The 26,368-nt window shown below is 43.8% G+C and overlaps 1 protein-coding gene across 11 annotated transcripts in view; it reads left to right on the plus strand.

The window, feature by feature from the left end:
* LOC105495216 (CUB and Sushi multiple domains 2) overlaps nt 1–26,368 on the plus strand; it is a 656,530-nt gene that overhangs the window by 116,408 nt on the left and 513,754 nt on the right. For all 11 annotated transcript variants that reach the window (XM_071096465.1, XM_071096467.1, XM_071096468.1 and 8 more), the window contains exon 3: nt 13,599–13,711. In XM_071096465.1, the coding sequence (XP_070952566.1) occupies nt 13,599–13,711 (113 nt within the window). The remainder of the gene's footprint in view (nt 1–13,598; nt 13,712–26,368) is intronic.

Here is a 26,368-nt window from a genome sequence, read left to right on the forward strand (position 1 = left end):
CAACAACTCTGTATCTGTTTGAAAAGATAATATAAATTGAAAGAAAAACATTTTTATTTCATCCTTAAATAATTGTTAAATAACAATTGATTGCTAATGGTATGTGTTTCCTTGTTGGTCATTGCAAAGATTCTCAAACCTTGGGCTCAGATTAGATACTACCACCTTCATATCCTGTTCCACACTGATTCACACACGGTTCCTACTTCCCATCACACCAACCACCAAAGCTTTGCAAAGATATGATGTCATCTAATGCAAGGTAGCTTTACATTGAAGCTATGAACCACCTTGAGCTAATAGTTTGTGTGTCCAGCAGATATTAAGTGCCACTATTTCCTTTGAAAGTTTAAAATATTCCATGGTTACCCTTGTAAACTCACTGCAATGCCCTGGGGCACCATGGTGCACTGTTTGGGAACCATGGTACATTTCCCAAAATTACTTATTTTTTTTTCAGGCAAACCTACTAACATCACACTGGATAGTATTCTGTGCAACATTATTTGGGAAGTTTTGGAGTAGAGCACATCAAGAGGGCTCCCTGCTGCAGAAGAAGCTGCAGTCCAATGGGAAACACCCCTGGGTTTTGACCGAGCGAGTGTGCTTAGAGGATTTGCATTCTAAACGTAGTGCTTCTTCCCTATTTTTAGACCTCAGCAGGTGGGTCTGCTGTGACTCCAGATCTTGCTCCTAAAGAGAGTCCACATCCTAGAAAGTGTACTGTATATGGAGATTTGGAGGCCTAGCTTTTCTCCCATCCAGTCATACTTAAGACAGGTATCCCAGCCTCCAAAAATGAACACACATGTGCAGCTGAAAGCAGAGGTTTGCAGAGCCAGTAGATGTTTTCTGGAGAGGCAGGGACATTTTAGACAAGATCCTTTGGATGTAAGTTGGGTTTTTTCAGCAGATATCTAGCTAATGCAAGATCACCCTCAGAAATGGGAGTTTATTACAAGGATCTCCAGATCTCGAGACAGCACAAGAATCATCTCTTTAGACTTCCTCTCATTCTAGGTTTCAGGGTGTTGAAGACTGAGAGTGTCAGTGGTCTCATAGCTAATGTAGCTACAGCCTCAGCTCCATGATCTACCTTCTCTGGGCATATCCTTTCCCAGAGAGTTCCACAGAACCCCAGCCCACAAGTTGCTTTAAGAATAAAGGGGTCTATGATGTATATATAGAAAGGCACAAAAAGCCTAGATTTTCCAAGTTTCCCAGTTTTAGAGGCTCTTGATGAAATGCAAAGGGAAATTACCAGTGAAAACATGTGTTTGTAGGTGTGTGTGTGTGTCTGTGTGTGTGATGTGGTGTGTGATTATGACTAATGTCCGTCAATTACCTGCAAATTACTAGATGATGCCTGTAATGATAGTTCTGTTTTTAGCTTAATGGTTTATGTATCTAACCAGTGGCTGCTGTCTGGAGTAGGGCTGCTGGCAAATCAAAACACTATTTGCCAAGCCTGTCAGTGTGACAAATGTTGCTTACATTTACTCTTTTATTCCCAAGGTCAATTGGTATGTCTTTTTTCATATCACTGTTTGACGTGCTAACAGCCTTAAATGAGAACCATTCATTAAAGGCCCAATTTGCTATATTACTATTTATTCCTGGGTAATTCTATATTGGGCTCTTTAATATTGCAAAGAAGAGACATGCGTAGATCACCCTCGGAAGTGGAGGCGTAGCACATGGTTCTCTAGATCTTGGGGCAATGCAGAACCGCATTTCAGACCTTTGGTCACTCTGGGTTTCAGAACTTTCAAGACAGGTAGTGTCAGCAGCATCATGGCTGACATAGCAACAGCCTCATGATTGTTGCAGCAACAGCCTCAGCTCCACAACCTGCCTTCTCTGGGCATACTGTTTCCCAGAGAGGGTTCCACAGAACCCTAGCCCACAGGATGCTTTAAGAATCAAAGGGGCTATAATATAATGGGTTTGGGATCTGTTACGTAATCTATTCCAACCTTGAAGGTTTACATTGACTTCGCTTGTTAAAAGTCTTCCTGTGCATTTTATTTTTTATTTGTTTTCTGAAAAATCCTTGCTTTGTTTAACCCAGCATCTCCCAATTCTATTTAACTGGTGAACACTCTAGAAACATGCTTTGAAAAATAACCTAGTTTTGGTACTTTCCAGAAAAATCTGGTTGTAATAATTTGTCACCCTCTGTATTGGGGGGTCCTCATCACCACCCTCATGATTTATTAGGACTCACAGGATTCAGGATATATTTGTACCCATGGCTATGATTTATTATGGTGAAAGGATACAGAGCAAAGTCAGCAAGGGGAAAAGGTGCATCCTGGGGCGATGGCTGGGAGAAGCCAGGCACAAGCTTCCAAGAGTTCTCTTCTGGCAAAGTCACACAGGTCGTGCTTCAAACCCCCGGCAACTAATTGTGACAACACATATGAAATATTGCCAACCAGGAAAGCTCAGCAGAGACTCATTGCCCAGCGTCTTCCCACAGAGATGATTACCTAGACCCCCCTTCCTGACACATACCAAAATTCTAGGCTCCCAGGTGGAAAGTAGGTGTTCAGCATAAACCATAATGTTTGTACAAATTGTTTAGACCTCTCCTGAAAGTACTGGAAATGGAGGGAACCCTCCTGAAATCCCCGGTTCCCAGATGCCAGACAGGGATTATACTTGTAAGCGGGCCTTTCAAAGGATAGCAGTCAGGCCTTTTCTGTCTGCTTTCTCATAGTAAAGCCTTCATTTATTCACTCTATATTGCATCTAATATGTGCTGTGCACTAGTGATATAGTGAAAAGGTTATAGATAGTCTTTGCCTCCAAGAGACTTACCATCAAGAACGAAAGATAGATATATAACAATTCAATAAGAAAATCGATTCATGATCATCGGGATGAATGTTACAAAGTAGAAGTACTCTGTTCTCTGAGGACATTCATCAGGGATCCCTAAACTCTTTCCCAGAGGAACTGATGCTGAAAGTGAGCCCTGAAAAGCTAATGCAGGGTTGGGGGAAAGGTAAGATGGAGGCAGCCTGGATAGCTAAGGGAGACATCTGGGCACAGAGTCCTAGGGACAGCATCTGCAAAGGCCCTGAGATGGGAAGAGATGTGGCACCTTCAAGGACAGTATAAAAAGCCAGCTCACACCTGTAATCCCAGCACTTAGGGAGGCTGAGGCGGGCGGATCACAAGGTCAGGAGATAGAGAGCATCCTGGCTAACACGGTGAAACCCCATCTCTACTAAAAATATTAAAAAATTAGCCAGGCGTGGTGGTGGGCACCTGTAGTCCCAGCTACTTGAGAGGCTGAGGCAGGAGAATAGCGTGACCCCCAGAGGCAGAGCTTGCAGTGAGCCGAGATCACGCCACTGCACCCCAGCCTGGGTGACAGAGCGAGACTCCATCTTTAAAAAAAAAAAAAAAAAAAGCAGCAGCAGCAGCAGCCAGTGTGGGTGGAGGGGGAAAGACCAAAGGGGAGAGAGCCATGAACTGAGGCAGAAAGAAAGGCAGGCCAGGTCTTGCAAGGCAAAGCCTTGGGCCATGTCACCCAGAGAGCCATCCATCTCTGTCATTCCTGATCATTATGTCCTTCTTACTGATCCAGATCTCTTATTTCCCTTGAGGCCTAGGGAACCAGCCCCAGCAACACTCACTCAGGGACGACTCAGGGCTCTGCCTCCATCCTCAGAAAGTTATGAAAAGTGGGGGGTTATCACATGGTTCTCCAGATCTTGGGGCAGCACAGAGACAATCTTAAAGAGCCCAACTAATATAGAATTACCCAGGAATAAACAGTAATGTAGCAAATTGGGCTTTTATTGAATGGTTCTCATTTAAAGCTGTTAGCACGTCAAACAGTGATATGAAAAAAGACAAGCCAATTTGACCTTGGGAATAAAAGAGTAAGTGTAAGCAACATTTGTCACACTGACAGGCTTGGCAGATAGTGTTTTGATTTGCCAGCTGCCCTACTCCAGACAGTTCCAGAAAGTTCCATGTGCCTGGAAGACATTTGGACAAAACCTAATTCTTCCATCTTTCCTGGTCTTCTATGTTTTTCTATCAAGCAGGAATCAAGACTTACATTTACTCCAGTAATGAGGTCAACCCAATGTACTAATAGACTCCATAATTCCAGGTTGGAGTTTGTTGAGATCAGAATTTCATTATGGCCTTTCTCATTGGGTCTCTGACTGGCAAAAGCAAAGCCATGTCTCTGATGAGCTTGGCCCAAGATTCAACCTGGTATGTTCCTCCTCCTTCCTGAGGATCAGCATCTGAGACCTGTTGCCACTCAGTAAATATTTGAGGGATTAAAATTGGATTGAACTTGAGAGGTGGCACACTCATACCTCTGGCAGATGTGAATGCCAGCGTTCTTCTGTGCATGGAGCCCAAGTGTGTCTCTCTGGAGCCTCTGACCTGTGGTCCTGCTTCCTTGTCAAGCATTTCATGAAGACATTGGTGTGTCAAGCATGACCCTCAGGAATGTGGAGACAGTTCTCATCCTCCCCCTTGCCAACTCTGTTGGACCCCAGACTATACGTACCCACTTTCTTCAACTGTTCCTCATCCCACAGGGTGAGGGGTCTTTTAGGGTCTCCTTGCTGCAAGCCTGGCATATCAAAGCCAAGAGACACCAGCCCAAGGAAGTGAGTAGTTGGTCAACTTGAGAGCCTTGAAGTTCTCAAACGTGGGCACTAACTCCTGGAGTAAGAAAATGAGCTTTTATTTCCATGGGTAGAAATTTGCAGACACTTCACTTGGGTGGAAGAAATGTCATATTCCTGCATTAAAAACAATTCGACTTTGAGTCCCATGCATAAACAGGAAGAATTTCACTTCAGCCACTGTTGGGATTCTCCCAAGCAAGGTCTTACATAGACCCCGCATTCCAGGAAGACCCTCAGGTCTCAGTCCACTTGATGTGCTCAAGGCCTCAGTGACACCTGAAGGCAGGAAACTCAGTTGTATCCGAGCCAGATTCTGGTGGAGGAGTTCAAGTCCTTCTGCTTAGAATGAGAGTCCTTTTGTGTACAGTCCAGCACTTTCTTCTGTCCCCTCTTCCTTATTTAAATAAATAAATGCCCCATTTATTTATTTTTGAGACAAGGTCTCATTCTGTCACCCAGACTGGAATGCAGTGACATGATCATAGCTCACTGCAGCCTCAAACTCCTGGGATCAAGCAATCCTTCTGCCTCAGACTCCTGAGTAGCTGGGACTACAGGCATGCACTACCGTGCCCAACTATTCTTGAAAGTTTTTGGAAAGACAGGATCTCACTATATTGACTAGTGTGGTCTCGAACTCCTGGCCTCAAGTGATCCTCCCACCTCGTCCTCTCAAAATGTTGGGATTACAGGCACAAGCTACTGCACGCAGCCTAATACCCTCTTTAAAATAAAAGCTCCCACCTTTTTATTTTTCCTGGGATGATTAGGAAGAAATGGAGGTGTTCAAAGCAGTCTGCTTTTTCCTTATATCTCACCTCATTTCTTGGGTATGAAGGGGATTTGCTACATCAATAAGTGTTACTTAGCCCAAGTCTGGATGTCTCTCCCTCCTGTTGTCCATACTGCCAGCATCAGAGTTACCTAAGATGTGTGGCTTCTTACGCAACTAAGAAGCCACACATCTTAGGCTTCTTAGTTTGTGTGGCTGCTCCTAGAAACACCGAATAGCCTGCCAGTCATTCATTCATCCATTCATTTAGAAACACACATGCAAGGTGAGCAACACACTCAGCCATGGCTCTTGTGGTGCTTTCATCTAGTCAGGGAGACCTTAATGAAAACTATTTACCCCAATAAACATCTAATTAGGAATTACGGTTAGTGCTAGTAAAGAAAAGACAAGGGATATCAGTTAGGATAGGTCAGGTTACACTCTGTGTACTAATGGTTTTTAAATTGTATTTTCTGATACTTTGACATCTTGGGACTTTGTTGACCTAAAATAGCAAACAGCTGTCCCCGAAGTGTGCCTTTCGTATGCAAACTGATTATCCCAATTGGGTAGAGCACAACTAAGTCTTTTATTGTTATTTTTTTAAATTTCAGTTTAATTTTTCTTTTTTTTTTTTTTGAGTCAGGATCTCACTTTTTTGCCCAGGCTGGAGCACAGTGGTACGATCATGGGTCACTGCAGCCTCGAACTCCTAGGCTCAAGTGATCCTCCCACTTCAGCCTCCTGAATAGCTGGGACCACTTCAGCCCCCTGCCTAGCTGGGACCACAAGTTTAGCTGAGTAATCAACACATTCAGACAATTTTTTTTTTTAATAATTCTTTGTAGAGATGGAGTTTCACCATGTTGCTCAGGCTGATCTGGAACTCCTGAGCTGAAGTGATCCTCCCACCTCGGCCTCCCAAAGTGCTGGGATTACAGGTGTGAGCCACCGTGCCTGGCCTCTACCTCCTTTATTGAGATCTCATTGTTTATCTACTATCCCTCTGCCCTAGTTACCCAGGGCCAGGATTTAGACAACTAAGGCTGGTGCACATACCCTGGTACCCTCTGAAATTATTTAAACTAGGCAATCCTAAACCTGCTCAGCTGCTTACCTGATCTGGCCCATTCCTTTTTGGGAAAACCACAATAAAGGCTCTTGCCCACGTTCTCCCAGGCTCCTTCTGCCTTGTCACTGACCCTGAAGCTTCCCACATGCTTGTGGCTCTGCTTGGCGTAGTATGCCCCTTCCTCTAGGAAACCATGTGTTATCTTTTCAGCGGCAATGTCTTCTGATCTGTTGGCCTCACCATACCTGAGTGGTAATAACAAAACCTACAATTGAAAATATGGTGGTAGCAAACAACACTCGAATTGAAATGGCTTAACTCACCAAAAGTTTATTTCTTGCTCATGCTGCAGATTCAGAAAAGGTTTGTAGGGGCTGTCTGCTTAGGGGAGTTGCTCAGAGACCATGACTGACAGAGGCCAAGGATCACTGACCTTGGATAAGGGGAAGGGAATTCAGCACAAGGTACACAGGCTGTTCAAGCCTCCCTCCTGGCAACAGCAACCTTCACTGCTACCTACATCTCCCTGGCCAAGTCGGTGTCTTGGCCAGGCCTGACCTCAGCAGGGATGGGAGGTGCTGTTCCACTCTGTGTCTAGAAGGAAAGCTGGAAATACAAGGTGAACTGTACCAGTGACTTCCACTGGGACCTCTGAGCATGCAGCATAGGCTGGTCTGGGATGTCAGGAATGCACCTTTCTAGAAGTAATGTTGAGACACTCGTGATAAGATTTGAATGGTGAGAAAGAGTTAATTAGACAAATCCCAAGAGTTAGAAAGTGTTCTAAATAGGAGACAGTGTGTGCAAAGACCCTGAAGACGGGGCATGGCAAATTGAAGGAACTGAAGCCAGAGGTGTACGAAGGAAGGGAGCAGGAGAAAAGTGGGGGAAGAGTATTTAATCACGGACATTATTTAGAATATGGATGCATGGTAATAAGAAGTGAACTTTTAAAGTCCATTTTATTATTGATTTCAAATTCCCAACAGGAAATTCATGCCCTTATTGCCTGCACTTCCGGCTGACCACTTCCTTTGCCCTTGGGATGGCCTTGACCAAAGAAGACTGGGGGGCTGGAGCCAGTCAGGAGACAGAGCAGAGAATCTATCATGGCCAAGCCATGCAGGCTTCGTGAACCTCGTAAGGGTTTCTGGCTTTAATCCTAAGAACAGTGGGAGGCTGTGGATAGATTCTGAGCTGAGAAATGAGGAGTATATGGGGTCCTGGCCATACCGTTTTCAAGACTCTGGGTTACTTTTGGCAGGAAGGCAAAAACAAAGAAAAGGCACTGGAGAAAATGGGAAGACAATAAGGCTGATGTAAAGCAGAAGATGAGTATTGTTTTACATGTTAGGCTATGCCACCTGTTTGCAAAATGCTGTTCTCTGTGCATTTTAGAGTCTGCAAAGAGGATAACTGATAGCAACAGGGGCCTCTCACCTGCCTTGCCATCATTTTACTACATTTCTTTACTAATTCTGGATTTCACTATTAAAGGATACCTCACTCCTTTCAATATGATATTTAATCTTGTCAAATAAAAGATGGGAAAGTCTGAAAGTTTTATTTGCTCCTTCCGTCACGCAACACCATAGCTCCTCCTAACTGCGGGGTCATCCGCGTGTCTAAAATAGATCTCAAAGATGAGTGGGTGGGGGAGTGATGATTCAGGTAGCTAGCTGGGGAGATTCAATTTCCCATCCCCTCCCCCAGCGTTAGCTAGCGCCTTTGAGGAATCCTCCCTGCTAGAATTTATCTACCAACCCTGGGAAAGAGCAGAGCAGTGGTAAATATCTGATTAGAGAAAATGCCTAGCAAGCTGCAATTCCATATATTGTAAGTGATAAAACTGTAATTGTTTGTTGACAGTGTACATTAGCTATTCACAGCTTGCATCAATATAGTACCAAGAAACTAGGGTCTAGGAATTTTTAATAGCAATGCAAAAATATCCTGGAACTAAGTTGGGGGAATAAAAATCAACCATTTCTGCTTAGTGAGGGGAATGCCATTCTCAGAGAGGACTTCATATGAGAAGCCGTGGTGAGATTTGAGATTCCTCCATGAGGCTCTATGTAATTGAAGGAAAGGATGGTCCCTAGGCTGAGTGTCTGGGAAGGGCACCCAAGGGCGTAATTCTGGTAGACATGGGTGAGAGACAAGTTGCACCTGCTGTGAATTGGGCCCACTTGGAGATAGAGGCAACCAGAGCTTGCTAGGATGGGGCCTGGGGAGCCAGATATAGGTCTGGCCTCGCTGGGGACAATTTACTATTTTAATCCTTAGGGTCCAAAGGGATGATGTCAGTCTGTCACTGAAGATATGAGTATTTCGGAGGAAGGAAAGGGCAACTGGTGCATGGGCAAGTCAACAGGAAGCCAAGGAATAGGCTAACGGGGACCCTGTGGCCTGAGTTCTGGTACTGGTAGTCCGCAAGGCTACAGTCAAATGCTGCTGGTGGGGGCAGGGAGGGTGCAATACAGGCTGGAGTGGACAAGAGGCGGCTGGAGTGAGGGACCTGGAAAAGACAAAGCTCAAAGCCCAATCCAGGGAGACTGACTGTATGTCTGGTCTAATGGAGGACTGGGGTACTGTCCAATAGCAATATAATATGAGTGATAGATACAATTTTTTAAAATTTTAAATTAAACTAAATTTTTTGTTGGTAAAGGGTGTTTCATTGGGGAAATTCACAGAGAGAAGCATGGTCTTGGGTAGCCACAAGGCAGATAGATCTCTGCAATCTTACTCCCTGGAGTCAGGGCTTATGGACCGTAGGGAAAGGGTGTATGTGTCCAGCAAGGAAATGAAAAGCAGCCTCCAGAACAGGCAAGGGGACTGTATGTGTCATAGCCTATAATTTGTATGATAACATCAAGATTGACGTGTTCTTATGCTAGGAACAGTAAATAAAATAGGAATCAGGAGGCATTCTCAAGACTGGGGCTAATCAGAAGTCAATATGGTAGATTTGCATTCATAAAACTTTTTATTTTGAAATAATAATAGATTCACAGGAGAGGTTCCATGTACCCTTCTCCCAGTTTCCTCCAAATAGTTACATCTTATATAACTATAGCACACTCTAAAAACCAGGAAACTGCCATTGGTGCAATATGTGTGTGTACTTCTATGTCATTTTATCACATGCAGATTCCCATAACCATCACTGCAATCAAGACACAGAATGATTCCATCACCCAAAGATCTTCCTCATACTACCTCTTTATGGTCATACCCATTTCCCTTCCTCTTACGATCCCTAATCTCTGGCAAGCACTAATCTGCTTTCCATCTCTTTAATTTTACCATCTCTAGAATGTTATATAAAGTGAATCATATGGCATGTGATCTTTTGAGATTAGCTCTTTTTTCCTACTTGGCTTAATGACCTTGAGGTCCACCCAAGTTGCTACATGTATTCATAGTCCATTCCTTTTTATTGCTGAGTAGTATTCTATGGTATGGCTGTACCTCAGTTTGTTTAGTCATTCACCTATTATTGTAGGACATTTTGGTTGTTTCCAGTTTGGGCTATTAGGAATAAAGCTGCTATGAACAATTATGCATAGATTTTTTTGCATAATGGATATGTTTCCGTATCTCTGGAGTAAATTGCTGAGTTGTATAGTTAGTGTATGTGGTTTTTTTTTTCCTTAAAGAAACTGCCAAACTATTTTCCAGAGTGGCTGCATGTTTTTGCATTTCTACCAGCATTGCATGAGGAATCCAGTTTTCCTGTATCATCACCAGCATTGAATATCGTGACTACAGTGTTTTATTTTAGCTGTTCCAGTGGGTATGTAGTAATATTTCTTCATGGTCTTACCCTGTATTTCCTTAAAGGCTAGTGATGTTGAACATCTTTTCTTGTGCTTATTTGCCATACATATATCTTGTTTGGTGAAATGTCTCTTCCATGTCTTTGCTGATTTTCTAACTGAGTTGTTGAATCCTTGCCTTGTTCTCAATCTTAAGGGAAAAGCATTCAGTCTTTCACCATGAAGTGTGATGTCAGCTACTGTTTTGTTTTGTTTTTTTTTTTGTTTTGTTTTGTTTTGTTTTGTTTGTAGATGTTCTTTATCAAGTTCAGAAACTAACGCTGTATTTGTAGGTTTCTGAATTTTTTTTTGTTTAATTGCAAATGGGTGTTGAAATGTGTCAAATACTTTTTCTGCATCAGTTGATGTGGTCATGTGATGTTTCTGCCTTTAACCTGTTAATATGGTAGATCACACTGATTGATTTTTCAAATGTTGAACTAGCCTTGCATCTTTAGAATCAACCCCACTTGGTTATGGTTTATAAATATTTTTATATATTGCTGAATCCTCCTTGCCAATATTTTGTTAAGGTTTTTGTGCTTGTATTCATGTGAAATATTGATCTTCATTTTTCTTTATTTGTACTGTCTTTGGCTTGGCATCAGGGTAATACTGGTTTCATAATATGAGTTTGGAAGTGTTCGTTCTTCTTTTCTGGAAGAGATTAGAGTAGAATTGGTGTTAATTCTTCTTTACATGTTTGGTAGAATTCTCTAGTGAAATCATCTAGGCCTAGATATTTCTTTTTTGGGAGTTTTAAAATTACTAATTCAATTTCCTCAATAGTTATAGGTCTATTCAAATGATCTGTTTCATATTGGGAAACTTATGGTAGTTTGGGCTTCTCAAGTTTGTGCCCATTTCATTTAATGTGTCAAATGCATGTGTATAATTTGTAGTATTTCCTTGTTATCCTGTTGTTAAGTGCAGGATCTGTTTTCCATAGCCCTTGCCAACTCTAGATAGGTGAAAAATGAGTCTTGGGGTTTCAGTTTTCACATTTTTATATTAATTAGGTGGATCGTTAATTTGTATTGTATCTTTTGCTCTTTTCCTCCTAGCTGTTTTCCATTTTCTTACTGATTTGTAAGTACTTTTTCTAGGTTGTAAATACAAATCCTCCTGTCACATATTCATAACCTTTCAGTTTGCACTTTTCTCATTACCTTTTACAGTTTTTTGTCACACATACATGCTTTTAATTTTCATGTAGTTATTAATCAGTATTTTCCTTTAAGGCCTCTGGGGTTTCATGTTGTATCCATTAGTACTCAATTTCAAGAGATAGAAAACCAAGTCAAGCTAGTTTAAGAAAAAAAGAAAGAAAGAATGTTGGCTTATGTAACTGAGCATTGAAGAGATAGATCTCACTGCGTGGATTAAGGATCTGAAAAATACATCATCAGGGTTCTGTTTCTCTTCTCTTGCTTAGCTTTTATTTATATATATCTGGCGATATCATTTTCTCTAAAGCAGATAGTCTCTGTGTGATGATAAAAAGGCTGCTGGGAGTCTCAAGCTTATATTGTAGTAGTTTAAGGTCCAAAAATAAAAGGCTTTCAGAGTCTGTATATTATATCCCATAGAAGGACTCAGAATGACTCTGCTTGGGTGGTATGGTCTCTTCCCTCTTCCCCATACCCTGAACCAGTTAATAAAAATGAGGGATAGTATGTCGTGATTGATCATTTACCCAGCTCTGTGGCTAGTGGGCAGGTGGAGTACCTGTCAGAAATCCATGCCATGGACGGCTCCCATGGAAGATTGATAGGCAAGTAGGTGCAAAGGGAGTCCTCTGCATGTCTTGCTTAGAAGGCCTTTCCCCAGCATAAGATGATTAAACAAAGTTTGTTTCCTTATAATATGTATGATTTCATTGTTTTATGTATATATTTTTTATGAGAGAGAGTATATGAATATGGGGTGAGGTAGGGATCTTTTGCTGGATGTGTTTATATTTGAAGAGAAGAGGCCCTTGAAACTATTTGGTTACCTGCTGCATAATTTGATCATTTTTTTCTTTGCTTTTTCTTGAGTCTATTCTGAGTTAACATGAATCCCACAAGGTTAGGATGGTGGGAAGGGCAAGGGCTTCATCTAGCATAAGGGTTTTCACAGTGTCTGTTTACAAATATCTGATTTAACTCATCTGAACCCAATACTCATGCCCTTCAGTGGATATCCTGGGCGTCAAGATATTGTATAGCAGTGGGAGGTATACAGCGGCGTCCAGGAGAACCACGGATACTTCAAATTACCTGAAAATGGGCACAGAGTTAAACCTTGAAATTCCTCCTAGATTCCTACCTGGATGTGGTAAGGTAGGCTGAGGCTTAGAGGGGGTTAAGGACAAAGGTATATAGGAGACTGGCCACCTCACTACGACTTGTGTGCACAATCGGGTCCCTGTGAGAGTCACCATGCATGGACACCCAGCGGTGGACAAGGTCTTTCCTAAATGTATTCCCAAGTGTTCAGTGGTATCTTTTTCTTAGAGGAATCTTTAAAAATGATAATCTTGTGCTAAAAGTATATTATTTCAGGTTCAACAATTCCTTTAGCTTCACACCTGTTTCCTTTTATTCAGTTAAGTTCCAGAAAGAAAGTTTAAACATTTTAATTTTAATAGCACACACAGTTTGATCCCATTGTATGAAATTATTTCATTGAATATGATTCCGTCTATTGATCCCACCATCTCTTTGTATGTCAACTGTCAGGAATAATTATTTCCAGATTGTGTTGGTTTCTTATTTTTTGCTTTCTTTAAAAACTAATAGGCACTTATTTCTACAAAAGCAGTAGACATTCCTTTGAAAGAATAAAGTCTATAGTAAGAAGCATCCTCATTCTTCTACTTAGAGTTGGCTCTATTTCCCTTACTATGTGAATAAATATTGTCTACTGGCAATTGTTAGTTGTAAACTCATGGGGAATTATACCCAGAGCCTCACAGGCCCTCAGCCAGAAAGAGAGGAGACAGGAAAAGAAATCAGAAAAGGAGAAAAGAGGAAACACAAAGGAGGCAGGCAAGCCTCCAGGTGGGGGATTAGACCATGGCTTTGGGGGAGTCACTTCCTCATGTTTCTGGGGCAGAAACCTGCTAGTTTTCATCACCTCTGCTGAGAATCACTTTGTCTTTGAACACCCTCTGTGTGCCTAGATCAGCACTGTTTTCCAGCAGGCACTCAATAAATGCTTCATGGATGTGTAGTTTCCCAAGGGGGTCATTCTCCCTAATCCACTTCTTTGTCTTTCAGGCTCACAGGCTTTCAGCTGCCAGCCACCATTGTTAGTGCAGCCACCACCCTCTCTCTGCGCCTCATCAGTGACTATGCAGTCAGTGCCCAAGGCTTCCATGCCACCTATGAAGGTAGGTGCCTCCCTCATCGGCCACAGGAGCCCAAGATGTGATGTCCTAATAGCCACAAGCAGGACTGCATCACTCACAGATGCAGGGAAGTGTTCTTCAGACCCAGAGCTTGCACCTGTCCTAACAAGGCTGGTTACTAACCAGTAACTCAGTTACTTAAATTGTCCCTCTTGGTTCCCAGGAAATTGGGAATGGATATCAAAACTCATGTGCAGTAGTTTATCCTGAGGGCCTGGTAACATCTAATTCTCTGTCCCCTTTAACTGGGTTTTGTTGTGTTTTTATTTTTTTAATTCTGTTTTATATTGGGCTTCATTGTATAAGGTACCTCAGGTTGTTTTTGAAAATAAGAGACATATAAACCCTAAGTAAAAGAAATAAAATAAGCAGCTGAAGACACCATACAGTGACTGCCAAGAGTTAGTTTTATATCATTCAGAGAAGAACAATCGATTTTTCCTTAATAGCATGGATTAGGGGCTTTTGGTTCGCGCTATGCAAATAATTTGTACTTCTCTCAGTCTGTTTAAATATGGTGTTAGAATTCAAATTAACACTAATATCTTCAGATTATACACTATTATTATTATTAACTTTATTATGTTAGTTCAGAAGGTGGTACTTCTAGATCTCTGTCATTTCCCTGGGAAATTTACATCTCATTAATAGGTAATTATGCCGCTCTTGGCTAAGACCTGCACTGTTATTTTGTGTTAAGATCATTAATAGGCGTATTTTAAGACTATTAATGATAATTAATAACAGTAATGACATAATACCCTAGTAAAGCATGCCAGATATCCAAAAGCTATTTTTTTTTTTTTTTTTGCCTTTGCCTTTGTTTAAGAACTTAAAGAGTAAGCGATGCTTTCGCGAATGAAGCTATAGCAATATAGAAACAGATACTCCCTGTCTTGGCCAGGGGTGTAAGGCATAAAGAGGACAAGTTCTGCCTCCTTAGCAAAAAACCACCCCTGGTGGCAGGGGCATAGGGGAGATGGTTTGATGCTTTAACCTGAGCAACTGGGGGCTCCTGGGAAGGCCTCAATTATTTTTAACTAAAGGTTGCTCAGAAGGCTCCTGAGAAAGTTCCACCTGCCTTTTGCTGAGGGCTTCTGACATAACTCTGTTTCACCTTAACTGAGGGCTCCTGACAAAGACTGACCTGTCCTTAAAGTGAGGATTCCTGAAATAGCCTATTTCTTTTTTAAAAATGATCAGATCTCAGCCGGCTGTGGTGGCTAACACTTGTAATCCCAGCACTTTGGGAGGACGAGGCGAGTGAATCACTTGAGGCCAGGAGTTCGAGACCATCCTGGGCAACATGACAAAATCCCATCTCTACTGAAAATACAGAAATTAGCTGGGCATGGTGGTGCACACCTGTAATCCCAGCTACTTGGGAGGTTGAGGCACGAAAACCGCTTGAACCTGGGAGATGGATATCACCCCACTGCACTCCAGCCTGGGTGACAGAGCGAGACTATGTCTCAAAAAAAAAAAAAAGTTCCTCCTAATATCAAGCCTGTGATTTTTGTCATCCTATTTATACCTTCACCCTGGCCCTGAATCCAAAGTAATTTTCTCCAAGTTTGAGCAACAAGCTCCTCACGAAGAGAGGCCTCTTCAGAAGCTTCCTAAAGTCTCTCTGGCCATTAGCTCCTTCCACTATAGGTTGGCCTTGGGGAAATTGACTACATTTGGGGCCCAGGGACAGGGAAAGGGAGACTGGGTGAGGGACACTAGAAGAGGTGCCAGCAGAGATGCTGGGAGTGACTGACACATGGGAGACCTGGCCGAGCCCTAGAGTCTCATGGTGCCCTCATTTCTCAGTCCTGGTCGATCTTTGAGGCCCTGGCTTCCCTGAGGCTTGAGGAAAAAGGTGTCCCTGAACACGCTGCCCTGTTAGGGGCACAAGCACTTCTCATTAAGCAGAGCAGATATGAGGGCACATTCAGAGTCCCGTGAAAACACACTGTAGCCTGGAAATCATGAGCAGGGTCTGTAGTTGGGCAACGAGAGGTTTGTAAACTCCATGACATTAGAGACAAAAATTCTGAGGGTGGGTGTATCTTTTTCTAAGGAGAATATACAGCAGGCATTAGAAAACTCAGATCGCCTTGGCCAACTCTAGCCAGCAGCTTGTTTTTGTAAATAAAGTTTTATTGGAACACAGCCATGCCCAATTGTTGACATCTGTTTGGTGGCTGTTTTCATGCACTACAACTGCAGAGTTGAGCTATTGTGACAGAGACCCTATGCAAAGCCAATGACATACTTACTTTTTGACCCTTTACAGAAAAAAATTTGCTTACCCCTGGTCTACAGCTGTATTGTCCAATACAGTAGCCATTAGCCACATATGGCTATTTACATTTAAATTAACTAAAATTGAGTAGAATTTAAAATTCAGTTTCTTAGTCACACTAGCCTTGTGTCAAATGTTCAATAAACATGTGGCTTGTCTACCATGTCGAACAGCCCAGATACCCAGATACAGAATATTTCCATCATTGCAGAAAATTCTGCTGGACAGAGCTGAGCTGGAGCTTCCATCAGATTCACAAAGAGGCCTGTGATTCTAAAGAGATTGCAAAACATTAGGGATAAATTAGAGGCCAGTGGATCCCTCCTCTCACCTGCCTGGTACAGGTGAGGCCATCCAGGCATGAGAACGCTCAACATTCCACAGCAAGACTCACAGGGCAGAAGGAACAACCTGTTTCACCTCAGCCACATGATGATGTCAGGTCTCTAAGTCATAGGCACTAAGAAAATAAAGCCTTGTAGGCAAGGCCCCTGCAAATGTTAGACCAATGCTAACAGATTGCTGTAGCCGAGCGAGTCTCTATGCAGTCACCTGTTGCAGGGTTTCTGCAGACTTTGCAGGATGTGTGGCTGGCTGTTTTGTACTGCATGGTAAAGTGGGTCACAGGTATCTGTGCTAACAAAGGAGTCAGGCACCCATAAGCCAAGGCTGTGGCTATCACTGAAGCTCATTAATTTGACTTGGGACTGGGCTATGTGGCAATTCATGCATTTGGACAAATGTGAGTTGCACTCACTTCTGGAACACCCAAAGTGGACGGACAAGGATGGAAGGTGGGAGGCATGAGTAGGGGCAGCCCCTGCTGTGAGCATACTCATCTGACATATGCCCTGGGATCTCTCTATCTCTGAGCTTATTCAACAGGCAACTGAATTGTGTTGAACCCACACCTGACTCACTGGGTGACCTTGGGCAGATTTTTAAGCTCTCTGAGCCTCATTGTGGAGTGGAGGAGGGGAGATTCAATAGTCAAAAGGAATTTGTGAAGATTTGGCTCTCAGGGAAGGGGCTCAGCCCCCTTCCTCCATTGCAGAGTCCCCTTGGACATTTGTGCTGGGTGGCAAGCAGGGAGAATGACAGACAGGCTTCAAAGGAGAGGCCCCCACTTCCAGCCTAGGCTGCCCCAAGTCGGGATGGTTTCCTTAAATTTTCTATTCATCATGTTGTTGTGTCCATTTCAAAATGGCATCAGGGCGCTGCTCCTGGTAGCTCCCCTTGGCTGACATCTCTGAATGTCTGCTATCAAAGCGAGTTTGATCCTCCTCCACCCTCATCCAGAATGTGAAAAGTGTAGATAAGGAACTGAACTGCTGCTAGGGATTTTGGAGAAAGGTGAAGTCAGGTGATGAGTGTCAGCCCACGGCTGCTGCCGCTGCAAGGAAAAGCTCAAAAAGGCCGGTAGTCAAACCCTGAGATGACAGAAGGTGCTTGGTTTGTAATCCCTGGGAGCAAGAGCATGGGCTGCAGCAGCTGGACGGGAGGAGAGGGGATCAACCTGTATTAAGCACTGACTGTATGCCAGGCACTTTACATACGTTATCTCATTTAATCCCCCACCACAACCCTGTGGACAGACGTTGCTGTCCATCTTACAGAAGTACATGCTGGGCCTCAGGGAGGTTTTGTGTGCAGTTTAGGGCTTGATGGCCAGGAATTTTAATGTGGCTTTTCTGCAAAACTCTTTGAGTAAGGCAGAGGCTAGTGACTCCATTTCATGGGCAGGTAAACTGGAGCTAAACCAGAGGCAGGGGAGGATGTGGGAACTTCCAGGCTGGCGTGGGTCATCCATGGAGGCAACAAGAGATGTGTTCCTGAGCTTCTCAGCTAGGGTCACCAGATAAAATACAGGGCACTCAGTTAATTTGAATTTTAAATTATTCAGATTCTTGAAACGGGAATCATGTTTAGTGTAAGTATACCCCAAATATACTTATTTTATGTTTTTTTTTTTTCTTTTGAGATAGGGCCTCACTTTGTCCCCCAGGCTTTAGTCCAGTGGCACGATCTCGGCTCACTGCAGCCTCGACCTCCTGGGTTCAGCCCCCTGCCTCAGCCCCCGAAGTAGCTGGGACTACAGGCACGCGCCACCACAGCCGGCTAATTTCTTTGTATTTTTGGTAAAGACAGAGTTTCACCATGTTTCCCAGGCTGGTCTCGAATTCCTGAGCTGGAGTGATCTGCCTGCCTTGACCTCCCAAAGTGCTAGGATTACAAGCGTGAGCTACCACACTGGGCCTGAAATTTAAATATAACTGAGCATCCTGCATTTTCAGTTGCTAGATCTGACAATCCCATTTTCAGCATGGAGTCTGAAAATAGGCCCCAGGAGCCCTCTCCCCACTCACCTCCTCCTCCTCCTCCTGCTGACTCCCAGGGCTGCCCATGTCCTGCTCTGCCCAGGTAGGGCTGTCTGCCCAGGTCTAGCCTCAGTTCTGCCATTCCAATGAATATACATTTAGACATCTCTCTGCACACACACATAGGCACACAGGTGTGGATCTGTGGGCACTTGGGATTATGCTATCTGTGCAATTCTATAATCTGGTTAATGAGGCCAACGTTTTTCTGTGTTAATAAAAGTAGCCCTGATTTGTCTTTCTAATGAACATCACTGAGGGAGCCATTGTGGTTTGCATATACCATAGTTATCTAACCAGTCATCTTCTGTGGATGTTTAGGTGAAGAACATCCTTGTACATACAATTTAAGCCCTCATCTAATTCTCTTCTTAGAATAAATTCTTGGAAGTGCAATTGCTGGGTCAAAGAGTATGTAGATTTTCCATTTTATACAAAATTCCATCGTGTCTTCAGAAAGGTTATACGAACATATACTTCTACCAACAGTTCACAAGCAGGCCTGAGCCCATTCCTCCCACCTTGCCAGGGTTACATGTTGGTGAGTTTTAAGTCAGTGTCATGGATTAAAAAGGGTAGAAAATGACATCCCATTTGTTGTGATAATTTGCATCTCTTTGATTATAGGTAAGGTGAAGCACTTGTCATCACTTATTGATAATTGTATAAATCCTCTCTCTTGGTCTCTGTCTACTCTTCCATGGGGGTGTTAGAATTTTTCTTATCTTTTTTGTAAGTGCTTTTTGCATATTAAGGATATTAATGTGATGGGTTTCCTTTTGAGGTGCATCAGTTTTCATTTTTATGCCACTCATTTTACATTTTAATTTTTTAATTTTTCTTTTATGCTCTCTACTTTTGGTGCCATGCTTGGAAAGGCTTTTTCTGTGTGAAGATTAGATAAATGTTCATTTAAAGGCTCACCTTATTCTTTTCGTTTTATTTTACTGTTTATTTGTTTATTTATTTAATTTTGAGACCGAGAATCGCTCTGTTGCCCAGGCTAGAGTGCAGTGGTGTGATCTCGGCTCACTGCAAGCTCCGCCTCCCGGGTTCACGCCATTCTCCTGCCTCAGCCTCCTGAGCAGCTGGGACCACAGGAGCCCACCACCACAGCTGGCTAATTTTTCATATTTTTAGTAGAGATGGGGTTTCACTGTGTTAGCCAGGATGGTCTCGATCTCCTGACCTCATGATCCGCCCGCCTCAGCCTCCCAAAGTGCTGGGATTCAGGCGTGAGCCACCGTGCCTGGCCTTTACTGTTTATTTTTAAGTCTTCCTGGAACCTAGTTGTGTTGGTCTTGGTTTCTGTGACTCCCTTTCTGTCTTTGGCTGTCTGATGCTCGCCATGTGTCACTCTGTCTGAGTTCACGGAAGCCTGCATCTTCCCCACTTTACCTCCAGTGTGTGTCTATCTGATGTTTCCAGTCTTCCTGCCATTTGGACATTTTTTCTCACCCTAGCCCCAGACTTCCCACCTTCCTCACACACAGCTCCCGACTCTTGCATGGGATTGTTTCTGACTATTCCAGACTGATCACCAGGTAAGCGAGCATGATGGGCAGATCAGAAATGCCAATTTGGGAAGAGTCTCTGCAGGTATTTGGTGCTTAATCCTTGTTGCGCCTCTGCATTTTAGCAGCATGGATCTTGTGCACTCTGACACTTTTGTGAAGGAGAGCCCGTCTCTGAGTGTTAGGTCTCAGTCTATTAGATCTACTTAATACTCTGGCTCTCAAAACAGGTATTTCTTTGTTTAGCTAAGTCTAACTGTGATCTGGGCATCTCATTATCAAACTATAGGCTTCCTTAAAAATCATACCTCTTCTGTTCCACTAATTATCTCTATAAAGAATCTTAGAAAGATGATGTACCCTTATTTTCTATTATTTTTGTGGACTCCTTGGTAACCATAAGGGGAGAGGTGGCATAGCACAAGAATTAAGATCTCAGGTTCTGAATTCAGACACCTGGAATCAAATCCTATCTTGCCATTCACTTGCTGGGTGACCTTGGGCAAGTTATGTCGTTTCATTGAGCTCCAGCCTCTGTGCCTGTAAAATCAGGATAAGAATAATACTTAACTTCATAGAGCTGTTGTGAGGATTAAGGAAGAGAATGCACAAGTCACAAGATGTGCTCAGTATGGGACCTGGCAAATTGTCAGCGCTTGATAAATGTCAGCTAATTAATTAAGTCACTCTCATCCTAACCTTAGTTGACTGGGATTATTTCAGGGATGGAAGGAATATGTCAACTTCATAGCTCACAATCCCAGCCCCACCCCAGTACCCTGGCTCCAGAGTTTGCATAGAATTCTTAATCCAGCCGTTCGTGGTGTGTCTAGTTTTACAGCTAGACCGTGGCTTTTGGAGGGAAGAAGCAGAATGTTCTTCACATTCATGAGCCTCCAGCACTGCTTGAGCCTGTGTCCATTGGATAGGGATGAAGTCTCAGGCTTTGTCCCCTGGTGGATGGGAGTTAATGAGGCCAAGCCAGGAACTTAGTCTGTTCATGGCCTCTTCTCTTTGTATCAGAGATGTTGGCTTTAGAGCTAAGGGTCCTAGTAACAAGTCAAGTGGGCCCTAGGCTTTTGAGGTCATGGATTTGACACACACGTACATGTACACATACTCACACAAATACGACTCTTTTCCATAAGATTCACAGGGAGTTCACAGATGCCCTGTGGCCACCCCTGATCCCCTAGTTCACCTAAAAAAACTGAGCCCGGGGAGGTTGACCTCACACATTAAGTTGATGGTAGAGATTTCTTCATTCATTGAGCTAATATTTATTGGGCACCTATTGTGTGCAGTCCTCGACTTTCATCCAAGCTTCATTTTCATTGTCACAATTTGTGCTCTCTCCCTAGTCTATCTCCCCTCCCAAAGGGGAGCAGGGGGAAAGAAGAAATGCTCCACTTAGTGTCACTTCTGGGAAAAAAAAACCAAAAACCCTGGTATGCTTTTGCTACCAATGGAAGATCAGTAATATCATCTCTGCATAAGGACCACAGCATGTTGCAACAGGGTCAGACAGACTCATCTGTGAGGAATGGACAGATGGAGCCGGAGCTGCCTGTTTTGCTGTACCAGGAGAAGCAGGTTAGGAGCAAGCTTCAGAACAAAATGTGCTTCTGTGATGTTTAGAGGTGGCAGTAGGGTTGGATGTGATCATGCCACTGTGCACACAGATAAATTGGGGTCCAGAGATGGAATTGAAACCAAGTGCATGGGAGAAATGGACCTTTCCTGGTTTTATTTTTTCCTGTAATTAGACCTGCTGATTCTCTCTCTCGGCCTCAGCCTCTCAGACAATTTCCTCATTCCAAAAGAGTTCCCCAATTCTGGGACATTATGCAGACATCTCAAAATTGGGCTAATGGAAGCCATTTGATCACATAGATATATAGATAGACATACACTGAATATGCAATTTGCAACATTTAAGCCACTCCAGGCCAGAACAGCAGAACAGCAGGCCAATGCCTCCTTCAGGGACGGAGGTGATAGATGTCCATTTCCTCCACTCAGGAGGGATGGTGTGTGCTTCCTGAGTGAACCTGTTCCATTTCCGATGGCTCTGCCTTGGGAGTTGGAGAACATTCATTTTAATCAGTACTGTGGAGTAGCAAATTAATACATAGAGATGTGACATTTGAGACAAATTGGGCAGCACTTCTCAATAAGTGGAGAATCAGGATGATTTTCATATCACGTCCTCAATAATCCCACAAATAGTTCATCATGCATAGTAATATTTTACCCCTTTGGGGAAGAGTATTAACATAGCTTTAAGATGATATTATGCCAAACTCTAGTGCCCTGACCCTCTTCCTGTCAGGGTGTCAGAAGAAACAGTGATGAGGAGGAAGGAGCATTCTCAGGCAGCTGCCTGCTTGCAGATACAGTGTACCTCTGCTTCACTTCTCTGTCCCCATTCATTCATTCTTCATTCATTCATTCAACAAATATTTACTGAATGCCTGCTATATTATCAGTCCCATAGTAGTCTTTGAGGATACAAGAATGAATAAGAAGTGGCCCCTACATTCAAAGAGCTCTCTAAAACCTAAAAATGTTGGGAGAGAAGTAAGGGCATAAGCCCAGGAGACAGGAGATGTGGATCCAAACCCTGGCTTTCCCTCACGGTGGCTGTGAGACCTTGGGCAAGTCTCCCATCCTCCCTGAAATGATGTTTTTGAAAAACAGAAACTATAATGCCCACTTTAATAGGTTATAATGAGGATTAAAGGAGTCGGTGCATGAAAAGTGCCTGGCACAGAGTTGCTATTCAGTAACAACTAATTCCTCTACAACATGGAGAAAATTGCTCTCATGCCCGGTTAGGTCTCTTGAGATCAAGTTTGAGCTCTGCCACATCCCCACTGTATGCCCTTAGATAAGGAACTACAACCTCTCAGACTCCTCCTAAATTTTCTCTCCATTTCAAGAGGACTGTGAGCATGAGTGACAAGGTCTAGAAAGAACCTAGGGTGACATTTGGCACATAGTAGGCACTCAGTAAAAGGAAGCTAATACAACAAGACATGGTGGGTTTTATGGGGGTGAAAAAAAATTAATTCCCCTGACAAAACCTTTGGTCAAATCTTGTGGGTCTCCAAGGGCAAGAACGATCACTTATTTTTTTTGTTTTCTCTGCTACCATGATACCTCAGTCCAGAGCCTGCCACACAGTAGGAGCGCTGCAATGGTAGCTATTGCTTGCATCTCCTGACCTGGATCCCTGCTGGTCTATATAGGGCTTTTGTGCGAATTAACACAAGTGGCTACTCTGAGAAGACACTATCCTGTGAGCATACAGCGCAGTGGATGGCATATAGGCTGGGTTTTAATCCTCATCACCCCTCTGCCTGGGCATACTTTTGCAGTACTCAACTTGAACAACTTGAAGGTTCTTCAGCTTTTCTCCAGAACCCTCCTCTTGGGAGTCTGTGGTCCTTCACTATCCGACAAAAGATTCAGAGATTCATTGGATGCTTGGGAGCAAAGATCTCAGAGAGCTTTCACTTGAAACCCTTTAATTGGGTTAAAGGGTTTAGCCCTTTAAATCTTTCGAGTATGGTGGCTTACATCTGTAATCCTAGCACTTTGAGAGGCCAAGGCCAGAGGATCAGTTGAGGACAGTAGTTTGAGACCAGCCTGGGCAACATAGCAAGACTCCATCTCTACAAAATATTAAAATTAGTTAGGCATGGTGGCATGCACTCGTAGCCCTACCTGCTCAGGAGGCTGAGGCAGGAGGATCACTAGAGTCCAGGGGGTTGAGGCCGGAGTGAGCTGTGATTGCGCCGCTGCACTCCAGCCTGGGCAACAGAACAAGATTCTGTCTCAAACAAACAAACCAAACCAACCAACCAACCAAACAAACAAAAAAAAACCCAACCATTTAATTGCTTCCATGATGGAGTACAGACTCCTTGCCTGGCACTCAAAACCTCCAGCATCAGGCCTACTTCCAGTTCTCAGATGCACCATACTCTGTCTTCCCACTTATCTTTCAAACACACTGAGTCCCCTCTCCTGAACCGCCTCACCACTACCACCCAATTCTTCCTTTCTGTCCTCTGCCTAAACTAAATCCAAGAGGCTGCCTCTGTGCACAACAGCCCTATTCTATTATCTCTCGGCTCCCTGCACTTCTCCTTCTATCACATGCATCACTCGTGTATTTCCTGTTCCTTGTTTACCTTCTCTACTCTTGTGTGTGCTTCTGGATAGGAAGAACACTCAATGGAGCACTGAAGTCAGAGCTCAGGGTCTGAAGGAAGACGACTCCCAACTCGTCCAGGTAGTAGCCAGCATGTGACTTTGAGCAAGTCACTTAACCTCCTCTGACCTCTCGTCATAGGAGGACAATAAGAATAATAAACCCTACTCCATGGGATTGTTGTCGGGAAGAAATGGGACAACACATCAAGTGCTCCTAATAATGCCTGGCATAGAATAAACAGTAAGTGGACGTGTAAGCTATTACGATCACTCTTCACAGGTGCCTAGCCCAGGGTCAGACACATAGTAGGTGCTCAACAAATATCGATTAAACAAGTGAATGGATAAATGATTGTCTTGCCCCATATGAAAGGCCCAGACAAGGAAAGAGATTTAGGCTCAAGGCGTCTGATACCATATTTCATTGACTCTAAGATGCCCCCAGTCGTAAGATCCAGCTTTAGTTGATGTACCATTAAGAAAGAAAAAAATGCTGCCAATTAAAGTGTGACATGTCATTGACTATAAGACACATACCAATTTCAGAGATATTAAAATATGGAAAAGCTTGCACCCTAGAACCGATGAAATATGGTAACTGCTTAATTGCTCCTAACCACCCCTTAGCCTCAGTTGAGATGTACTTAGCATTCTGACCTCTTCTCTGACCCAGAGCTCTCTGATGGTCAGGACGCCTCCTTTTCTGCATTCAGGTGGAGGCTCTTAACCATGTGATCACCTGTTAATTTATTCTCTCGGCTCCAAGTCTCATTACTTCTCAATTTTCTGCATTGAACTCTATTTAACACTTATTAGCACAGGTCTTTAGCTGATAAACGCCCTTTTCATGGGAAGCGGCAGGGTGCCCCAAGCTTGACCCTGCCTCCCATAACCGTGCTCAGCGCAGGAGGGCCCAGAGACCCCCAGACATGGCTATCTCAGGACCACTGGCAGCCCATTCCCAGCCCCTCCTAGGATGGACCCCTTGGTACCGAAGAACCACTGAGTGTGGACCTGGATGTGATTTCTCCTGTGTGGATAGAAGGGGAGAGGGCTGTCCTTTAACCGTTGTTCTGATAGGGACTGTAGCTGGACATGTATATCTGTCTCCTTCCTGTGCCCTTGGGTCAGGTGACCCTATTGGAGCTTCTTCCACTGACCCTAGCCCTAGAGGTTTAGGGAGTATGTGCGTTTCTGCCACCTCTTCCTTGGGGTGACTTACTTCCCAACCCATGAGCCCAGCATCAGTGGGGAGAGAACGCTTCCCAACAGAAGTGTCAAATTGAATATTAGAGTCCCGCTTCTTGCCATTAATGAATAACTCGCGAGTGATTAACCACTATTTGGGATTATTCTTTCTACCTTTTCCTTCATTAATGTGAATAATTGAGAGTTGAACCCACTGACATTTCATTTTAACAGCAGGAGAGAAAAGTAGTTACCGCATTAGGTAGGAGATTCTGATTTGGAGATTTGGCGGTGGACAGATGGCATCCCTGTCTTTCCCCCGTGGATGCCATTGCATGATAGGAGTTGTTTCATAGTCCTTGATCCTCATACAAGCTGCAGGGTCCATAGCTCAGGGCCTATGAGATGAAGAAAACAAAGGAACTGACACTTGTCGAGCACCTTCGACCTGCTCAGCGATGCAAGCGGACCTTTATAGACAAGCGACACATCACCGCCTCATGAGCAAGGCCTTAGGATCCCCATTTTACAGATAAGGAAGTTGAGGCCTAGAGAGGTGAGTTACCTTGCCTGAGGTGAACCAGGACCTAAGGGTCATGCACAGTTTAAAAATCAGTCTGGTTCCAAAGCCCACACTCTCCACTATGTTCCCTCTGAAAATAAGGCCCGCACAGTTCTCTAGGCCTGCCCCACTCGCCTATCCCTACCCCACAGAAGGAGGGGCCTGGGAGAGTTGGGTGGACCAGCAGCATGGTGCTAGGGCATCTCCCTGGGCCTGTGGTCCCCAGCCCTGGCCTTGCTCAGGGCATTGTTGCTGCCTGAGACCCATCTCATGGACAGTGGCTTTGCTTCCCAGCTGTGTCATCCTTCCTTCCAGCTCTCTGCTTCCTGTTTTCCCTCAAGACCTTTATCCAGCTGTATTTGCAGAGTAAAACAGACTGGACTTGGTAATGAATTACTTGACCAGGAGCTAGTCTTGGGAATTGGAGGGTTAGGGCAAGTGAAGCACATTTGAGCCTCAGGGCCTCCATGCATTCTGTTCCCCTTG

Source organism: Macaca nemestrina, chromosome 1 (genome assembly GCF_043159975.1).
Source record: "Macaca nemestrina isolate mMacNem1 chromosome 1, mMacNem.hap1, whole genome shotgun sequence".
Taxonomy (NCBI): Eukaryota; Metazoa; Chordata; class Mammalia; order Primates; family Cercopithecidae; genus Macaca; species Macaca nemestrina.